General features: G+C 34.2%; 2 protein-coding genes across 2 annotated transcripts; both read right to left on the minus strand.

The window, feature by feature from the left end:
• Window positions 1-443: 443 nt before the first annotated feature.
• Window positions 444-3,341, minus strand: LOC108778166 (uncharacterized protein K02A2.6-like). Its single transcript, XM_018545272.1, has 3 exons — window positions 3,239-3,341; window positions 2,372-3,103; window positions 444-1,858 (listed from the first exon to the last, which is right to left on the minus strand). The coding sequence occupies exons 1-3, from the start codon at window positions 3,339-3,341 to the stop codon at window positions 444-446; spliced, it is 2,250 nt and encodes a 749-aa protein (XP_018400774.1).
• A 16-nt stretch (window positions 3,342-3,357) lies between these two features.
• LOC108778173 (uncharacterized) lies at window positions 3,358-4,820 on the minus strand. Its single transcript, XM_018545282.1, has 2 exons — window positions 4,802-4,820; window positions 3,358-4,721 (listed from the first exon to the last, which is right to left on the minus strand). Exon 2 carries the CDS (start codon window positions 4,631-4,633, stop codon window positions 3,533-3,535), a length of 1,101 nt encoding a protein of 366 aa, XP_018400784.1. The 5' UTR covers window positions 4,634-4,721; window positions 4,802-4,820; the 3' UTR covers window positions 3,358-3,532.
• Window positions 4,821-9,713: the final 4,893 nt, after the last annotated feature.

Consider the following 9,713-nt stretch of genomic DNA (forward strand, 5'->3'; position numbering starts at 1 on the left):
ACAACCCGCAAACCTTCTGGTATAATTGAAGAAAATACCCGTGAAAGCCTCAAAAGCGTAATTAAGTATATATAATGTGTTTTCTGGATACAGGTTATGTTTATTCGTGGGGAAAATAAGCTTCACTGTGTTTCACTGAAATATGAGGTTATACTTGATTGAAATCGTTACATTACAATCTTAATACTATATTACGCTAATTACACCCTTCTCACCTGAAATATGAGAAACGACATTTAAAGCTCATTTTCTACTTCCTCCCTTGCTTCCCTTTTAGTAACGAACGCACAAATTATTGTCTATCACCGAACGAATTAATTCTATTCCGTAGCTTGGAATTTTCTTTTTCTCCGCACGTGTCCTTCCTCCTTATCTTCTACGCTCTCTCTCCCATCGGTGCGTTACGCGGCAAATTTGAAAGGGCTATCAAAATAGTGTATTTGCTATTTTACATCTCCCCTCCGGAAAAACCTATCCTCCATATCATCGATGTCTTCTGTTATTGGAATGAGCTTCGTAATATGAAAAAGATTTGATTCCGCTTTCTTGTGTCCTGTATCTATTCTGTAAATGGAATTTGATAATTTTTCTATTATCTCAAAGGGGCCGATTCTTAGTTCATCTAATTTTTTTCTGTTTAGTCTATTTCCATTTTCTACGTATACTAATTCTCCAACCTTAAATTCCTTTATTTTTCTATTCTTATCGTACAAAGCTTTATTGTAATTATGTGATTTAAGGGTTCTTTTTAAAGCAATTTTTCTATCTTGACTTAAATTATTATTCGTTTTTTGGTGGATTTCTTTTGGTACCATTGGTATGTTTTTTCCTTCCATTAAATAAGTTGGTGTGAATCCTGTTATTGTGTGTTCCGTTTCATTATATTTTTGTGTACATTTTTGTGCTATCGTCGTCCATGCTTGTTTCCTTTTTTCTTTGTTAATTGTGCACCGGATTTTATTGACTAAAGTTTGGTTTAATCTTTCGTTAAGTCCATTAGAAAATGGCGAGTTCGTTGCAGTAAATACTATCGGTATATCCTCTTCTTCTAGTAATGTTTTGAATTCTTTAGAATTTATACCCGGGTACTGATCTGATAATATCATGCCAATCTTATTGTTTTCTGTTACCCTTTTGATTAGTTTTATGAAATCCTTCGCCGTTTGTGTTTTTGATGTTAAAATGTATGCATATCTTGTGAAATGATCCACTAATAGATGTAGGTATTTTTTTGTCGATCTGGAGCCACCGAATCCTCCAATCGTGTCCACCGACATTATTTCGAATGGTTCTTTCGCAGGGCCCAATTGTGACATCAATCCGTATTTCGTTTGTCCTCTTGCTTTGTTTTTGATGCATATTTCACAATTTTTACAAATTTGTTTGATGTTTTGTGTCATATTTGCTGCTATGTAATACGGTGTAATTTTATTCTTCATTTGTATTATCCCTATGTGACAATATTCTTCATGTATTTTCTTTATAAATTCCTTACTGAATTTTTCTGTTAAGATAATTTTTTCTTTAGTTTTGATTTTTCTGTAGTATATTCTGTTCTTCAGTATCATTCTATCTTTTTTGTGTTGTAGTTCTTCGTTTTTCTCTTGATCAGCGATGATATCCTTTAATTGTATTAAGTTCACTAGTTTTAATATTTCGTCTTTGTTTTCATCAGCCTCTAAGACCGGGTTTCTACTTAAACAATCAGCCTCTAAGTTATTTTTCCCTGGAGCATACTTAACTGTGAAATCGTATTGCGACAAGTAATACGTCAAGTCTCCTAGATCTTCGTCCGTTCTTGATCTTATGTTTAAATTTTCCAAAGGTTTATGATCTGAGAAAACTATAAATGACTTCCCTATGAGCCAAAATTGCCAATATTGTATTGCTTCTTTTATTGCAAGACATTCTAAATATATAGCTTTTTTCTTCTTTTGGCTGCTATTTAATTTTTTTGAGAAATAGGCTACTGGTTTTTCTTGATTATTAGGTTGTTTTTGTTTCATTACTGCTCCTATGCCTTGTAAACTCGCATCTGTGTAAATGTAGATTGGAAGATCTGGATCGTATATTTCTAGTATTGGTTGGGAACACAGTAGTTGTTTTATTTTGTCGAGGGCATTTTGGCATTCTGTGGTCCAAATAAATTGTTGTCCTTTTCTCAAAAGGTTATGTAATGGATCTAATATTATAGTTTGATTTGGTATGTATTTATTGTAGAAATTTACTTTTCCTAAAAACTGTCTGATCTGTTTCTGAGTTTTTGGGGTCGGAAAGTTTTTTATCGAGATCAGATTATCCTTTATTGGTCTTATTGAGTTGTTACTTATTATATGCCCTAGATATTTCACTGAACTTTTTGCAAATTTACACTTAGAAAATTTTAATCTAAATCCTTCTTTCTGTATTGCTTCCAACAATTGTGTTAAGTGGTCTATGTGTTCTGCAAACGTTCTCGAAAATACTAGTATGTCATCTATATAATTTACTGTGAAGTTTGTAAGTTTATGTTTCCTTATTATATTGCTTAATATCCTTTGAAATATTGCTGGTGAGGTTTTTAATCCAAACGGTAGGCATGTCCATTGATAGTGTCCCTCTTGTGTGACAAATGCCGTTTTTCTCCTATCTTTTATTCGTAACGGGATTGACCAAAACGCTGAATTAATGTCTAGTATCGAAAAGGTTTTACAATTTCTAGCCTTCGTCACTAAATCTTCTATTACCGGAAAAGGTTGTGATTGTGGTATCACGATTTTGTTCAATTCTCTGAAATCGCAGCATAATCTTGTTTTCTTATTTTCTTCTCTTTTAAGTGCTAAAGTTACTGGGGCTGCGAAGGGGCTGTATGACTCCTCTATTAATTTTTCCTGCAGCAATCTTGCGACTTGTGTTTCTATCTCCTTTCTGTTTTCCGCACTGCATTTGTACGGCCTTTTACAGCAATATTTGTCTATTTGTAAGTCGATCCTAGCTTCGTAATCTTTTACTGTACCCACATCGTATTTATCTTTGGCAAAATTTGAACTATACTCATTTATTAGTCTGTTTATTTCCGTTCTTTTTTCGTAGTCTAAGTGATCTACTGAAATATTAAAATTTTCTGTAATAATGTGTTCATTAAAATTTATTAAGTATTTATCGGAAACTTTATTATCTTCTTTTGAATCTCTTTGCATAATCTTCTTATATTTTTTTTGTTTTATCTCTAAGTTTTCGTCTTGGATTAGTTGAAAACTTTTGATCAAATCTAATCCAATTAGGAAGTCATATTGAAAAGTGTCTTTATCAATTACGAAAATATCTACAGTTTTTTCAATATCGAAGATTTTTATTTTCATTGTTACCATTCCTTTAGTTTTTTTCACACCATTAATCGTTAATAAATTTGCGCTTTGCACCTTTTCTGGTTTTTTTTCCTTTAGTTTTAATATTTTTGAGTTTATTAGAGAGACATTCGACCCTGAGTCATATATTCCCATTACTTCTATAGTGTCTTGTAGTTGCAATTTTATTTTGATTAATGGTGGGATTACAAGTTTTTTTGTTCCAAGGTAACTAGTTCCGATTCTAATTCTGTATTATTTACAAATTTTATTTGGTTTTTTTCTTTGTTATCGTTTTCATTTGCTTTAAACCAGCATGCAGATTCTGGGTGGAATCTATTCATTTTACCTTTTTTTTCGCAAATTTTGCAAGGTCTTTTTTGTTGCTTTTTCTCTGAATCGTCTTTTATGTATTTATTAAAATTTTTATTTTCTGTGTTTTTCTTTTTTATCATGTGCTCTAGACTGCGTAATTCTCTGAACAAATCTTCGGTTTCTCTCAGCTTTTGTCTATCAATTCTGTTTATTATAAATTCTGGTAATCCTACTGCCATAAGGTCTATTAATGTACATGTATCTATTGCCTTATTTACCTCTAATAAGAGTTTTTCTTTTTTCAGAGCATAATCTAATAAAGAACCGCTTATATATTTGTATGATATGGCATATTTAATCGAAGACCATCCTTTATCTGCATATGTTTCATGAAAATTGTTTTTCCAAATCTCCCATTCCGATGTAATGGAGTGTTTTATTAACATAGAACTATACCAGTCTAAGCAAGAGCTCTCTAAAAATAATCTAAGAATTTCAATTTTTTCTTCATCTTTCTGTATCTTCAAACGATTGCATTCTTTTTCAAATGTCTCTAACCACTGAACTCCATTCACATTTTTACCTGTAAATTTTTCAATTACAAATTTTTCTATCGCTTTCTTTACGTTGCTCTCTTCCAAAAATCTTTTCAATGTATCTTCTGTGGTGCTGGTAGAAGTTGGTTCGTTTGTAATTTCTTCTAAGTAGTATTGTTCATATTTTAAATTTTCGTCCTCATCTAAGTACGTATCTCGTAGTTCTTCGTTTAATGTAATCCATACTCTCCTAGATTGGTGCCTCAGTTTTAGCGTGGTTTTTATTCTTTTAAACGTTTCCGTTGTTGTCAGTTTTTCATGATGTCTTATATTTTGGTATTCTACTGGAATCTTGTATATTTCGCCCTGTGGTGTCTCAATTGAGGTTATAGCTAACACGTTCGTTTTTGGATCTGTTTCTGATTTCACCACAAATTCAAATCGTAGCTTCTTCATTGTAGTTATGCAAAATGTCGTTTTATAATGTGTTTTCTGGATACAGGTTATGTTTATTCGTGGGGAAAATAAGCTTCACTGTGTTTCACTGAAATATGAGGTTATACTTGATTGAAATCGTTACATTACAATCTTAATACTATATTACGCTAATTACACCCTTCTCACCTGAAATATGAGAAACGACATTTAAAGCTCATTTTCTACTTCCTCCCTTGCTTCCCTTTTAGTAACGAACGCACAAATTATTGTCTATCACCGAACGAATTAATTCTATTCCGTAGCTTGGAATTTTCTTTTTCTCCGCACGTGTCCTTCCTCCTTATCTTCTACGCTCTCTCTCCCATCGGTGCGTTACGCGGCAAATTTGAAAGGGCTATCAAAATAGTGTATTTGCTATTTTACATATATTGAATTAAAAGGAAATTATATTGAAAAGTAAAATAAAAAGTTCAAGCTATGTTCAAAAAAAGATACTCAAAAGTTTAAACCTTTTTATCTAATAATAATATATTATCACGAAAAGTAACTGATATATTATTAATTAAACGTGTCAGTTCAAAGTGAACATACATAAAGTGTATGTAACTTTGGCCGATTTTCGAATCGCCTGTGCCTTCCGCTGTCCCCCTCATCTCACTGCGCAGATCAAATGTCGCACGATGCTTTTTATAATGTAATGTTAAACAAAAAGATATTGAGGAAGTTGTTATATATACACCTATACAAGGTACACTTACATATACAGGGCCGTGCAGGTAAATCCGGAATTTTTGTGAGTTGTCGTTCTCGAATTCAGTTGGCAGCATTGGAATAATTCAGCCCGCCATGTTGAGGTTAATAAACGAGAAAATACCGTGATAAACACAGTGACCCGTTCCGCGATGAGTCGAGAACAAGACCAAAGAGCAGCCATACTCGAGTCGCTCCGCGCCGGAAAATCGTCGTCAGAGATCGTCATAGCGTGGTTTGGATACAAAAACCCAAGTTTACGAAGTTTCTATGAAATTTGTAGTAGCTGACAATCAAGAGACAAACTTCGAAGCGGGAAAGTCACAACAAGCAATTAGACTGAAAAAGAAGCCCCAATTTTGTAAACAACCTAAAAAAAGATGATCATACGTGATTCTTGACGCAGCATGGGTGATCTGGCGAAGAAAACAAATGTGTCAAAGTCAACAATCAATCGAGTAGTGCGCAATGATCTGCAGATGAAATCTATTGTCCTAAAGCAATGTCAGTTGTTAACTGATATGAGTCTCCCGATTGTGGCCCCATCTAGCTCAGACTGGAATCCCCTTGACTACTACGTATGGGGCGTGGTTGAGGCAAAGGTAAATGCAACGTTTCACAATACAAAGGCTGCTCTAAAAGCTTCCATTAGAAAAGTGACGACCAATATGGACAAGGAGGAGTTGGAGCGCGCGTGCAGTTCATTCAGGTCCAGGCTCGAACGAGTCGTGGCCGGTGATGGACGATACATTGAATAATTTAATTAATCACATTATTTGCTGCACATATACTAAGTTTTGTACAAATAAATTTATTTTGTCCTTATATTTTCATGATTTTTCTTATGGGTCACATTTTCCGAATTTACCTGCACGCGGCCCTGTATTTACATGTATGCGTGGGTTTACAGTTTTATTAAAATTAGAGTAACGTGTATGCTCGTCAGGATCTTACGTTAAGCCGTAATTACACTAGCGATTGAGCGATTGTGATTGACGATTGAGGATTACTTTTCAACCAATCAGAGCCAAGCAGTAACCGATTGCTTTGTTCCGATTGTGAGAAGTAATCCTCAATCGTCAATCACAATCGCGCAATCGCTAGTGTGATTACGGCTTTAGACTGCTCTCTGCGAGCCGCGTCTCTGCCTCGTCCCTTCCCTACACGGAGGAGGCATCGATGGACAGCCAATAGTAAACAATCACGCTGCCCCGAGGGCCCAATCATATCTCACGGAAAACTGCGACGGTCTAGAAAATTCGGGAATCTTCCGCGCGCGAATTTCTCCTTTTCCCTCTCCTCTTTCTTAAGTAAACGGACGCTCGCGTTCCTGTACGAACAGGCAAGATCTCGAAGAGACCTTCTTACAACGGCAGAAAATGCCTACATACAATTATAAATCTATGTGACTTAATATTAATTCTCTTTTATTTCATTGCCACTACTTAAATTATCTTTTTATTGCTAACTTAAATTTAACTTGCAACATTGAACAGAACGAAGAATGCGAAATTAGAAACACAACAACTTAACTATTTGCAATTTTTTGTAGAAGTTATATTAATGTTTTTTTGTAATTTAATCACGATTTAAAGATTTTTTAACTGTAACATTGAGAATGACCCGATCGGAGTCGAAACGTATGTATTATTTATTTATTATATTAAACTTCTTTGTTACTTTATTAACATGATTGTTATTATCATTTTTTAAATTTAAATTGTTACTGGCTCTTTGCCCTTATTCTATATACTTTGTTTTATACACATAGAGTCTTATAATTTATTATTTCTCTATATATGATCGAGTCTATATAAATGAAGCTCAGACATCAGACATATCATAACTTATATACACTACTCAACAAAATTAAAGCATCGCCTATTCCACCCTGCAAAAATAGTCAACTTCGAGATAGAATAACTTTGTCAAAAATCATTGTATAGAAATGTTTAAAAAAGCACACACATATTAAAGTTTGAAATTTGTACTTTTGAGAAGAATTATTTGAGATACGGTTTTGCCGATATTTCATGAAGTTTTATAAACAAAAATGAAGATGCATTAAATCTTAAAATCTTATATGAAATTTGTGAGTTTGCACGGCGCGAATTAAAAATTATGCACAAATGTAGTTTACAGCTGTCAAAAGAAATGACTGAATTTTTATTTTTAATTTGCTCTTTTTCCGACCTTTATACGATTTTTCTCTCTCTCTCTCTCTCTCTCTCTCTCTCTCTCTCTCTCTCTCTCTCGTTTAGTTGGCCAATTTCTCGGTCTTTCCTTTCTCATCTTCTTCCTTATCCTTCTCTCCTCTCTTTTTCATCTCTCGATCCTTTCCGAGCGGCTTCGGTCCAGCCAAATAAGAGAACCGATCGCGTTTATTCGCGGGAGAGCGAGCACCTTTGAGCGCTGAAAAAAAAAGAGAAGAAATCGGCACTGCACTCTCATCTTCTTCTCTTCCCTTTTCCTCCGCACTGTTCTCAACAGCGAAAGATTCGGTGTCGAAGAGAGACGCATTCCGCGGGATGCGTCGATGCCACATCACTGTCCCTGCGTCTTTACTGAACTGATATCGCCTCTGAGAGAGAAGAAAAACGATCTCGATCTTTGCGTTCACTCGGTCCGCATGCAAACCTTCATTCATGAGACGCATCTTTTGGATTCTCCGGTGTCCGTGTGATTACCTCGTAGATACGAGAGTGCGAGAATAGACATCCAGAAAAGAAAGGTAGAGCGAGGCGCGAAGAAAACATTTGCCAAAGATTTTTGCCGCGTATACGCCGCGCCGTAACGATAGATGTACGATCTTACGAAGAAGGAACGATTCTACGTGAGCTGCGTATCAAGATGGATCTCTCGCGTGCTCGATTGCTACCGTGATCGCACAAACATTATCGTTATTGCTGAGGGATCGCGTCGCCTTCGTCGCTTCTCGCGAACGCAATTCTTGTTTTTTACCACGGTAAATTCCATCATTCAGAGTGATTTTTTTTCACCGAGTTATTCAACGTTAAAGTTAAAATGACCTCTTTTGCTTCAACGTTGAATAACTCAATGAAAAAAATCGTATAAAGATCGGAAAAAATCAAATTGAAGGTAAAAATTCAATCTTTCGAAGGCTGTAAACCGTATTTGTGCATAATTTTTGTTTTCGCGTTGTAGAACTTCTCAAATTTCACAACATTCAATACTAAAGACCGTTAATGTAAGAACATAACTAATACGAATACGAAGCCTATAACAGTCTAGCTTGGATCTTTAATTGCTGACATATAAACTACAGTGGTACTATCACGAATTAAAACAAATTAATTATTATCTAATATACGTAGTCTCCCCAAACTGCGCGCCGAACTCAAATTTCGTAAAAAATTTTGAGATTTGACGCATTTCTATTTATGTTTATGTAATTTCACGAAATATCAGTAATATCGTTTTTTTGAAGTACCGGTCTGAAAAGTGAGATTTCAGGTTTTTAAAATGTTTTTTTACATCTCGATACGATGATTTTTGACGAAGTTATTTTATCTTGAAATTTGCTTGAAGTTTCTCAATAAAATTTGAGTCATTTGATATCAGGAGAAAGGGTTATTTTTATTTTAACGTTGAATAATTCGGTGAGAAAAAATCGTACAAAAGTTGGAAAAAAAACAACTTAAAGGTAAAGATTCAATCTTTCGAAAACTATAAACTACATTTGTGTACAATTTTTAGTTCGCGCCGTAAAACTTCTCAAATCATAACAAATTTTGAGGTTTGACGCATCTTCATTTATGTTTATGTAACTTCACGAAGTATCAGTAAGATCGTTATTTTAAATACCGATTTGAAAAGTAAAGTGTTTCCAAGCTAAAAAATACTTTTTTAAACATTTCAATACGATGATTTTTGAAGAAGTAATTTTATCTTGAAATTGTCTATTTTTGTAGGGTGGAACAGGTGATGCTTCAATTTTGTTAAGTAGTGTATTTGTATAAGTATGCAAGTCCTCGTATACATTAAACATAATGTAGCTAAATAAGTTTATGTCATTATGTTACTGTTAATCGTTGTAGCAACATACATATATCGATGAACTAATATGTACGCACAAGAAATTAGCTATGTCTATTTGTAATTAATGGTACATATGCCATCATCTTGTTGTATATATATAGTTAGATTGTGACACACATGTTATATGGACGACTACAAAATGTCCTTATTGAAACAGTCAAGTTGCAATCAATAAGGCCTCATATGCAGATGCCATGTATGATAACGATTTGCTGTCATAATGATAACAAATACCGTTCATTGAAAGTAGCGTACATAACCAATTTATCGTCAACTTGCTGACTTACGA

Source organism: Cyphomyrmex costatus, unplaced genomic scaffold (genome assembly GCF_001594065.2).
Source record: "Cyphomyrmex costatus isolate MS0001 unplaced genomic scaffold, Ccosl1.0 scaffold117, whole genome shotgun sequence".
NCBI lineage: Eukaryota > Metazoa > Arthropoda > Insecta > Hymenoptera > Formicidae > Cyphomyrmex > Cyphomyrmex costatus.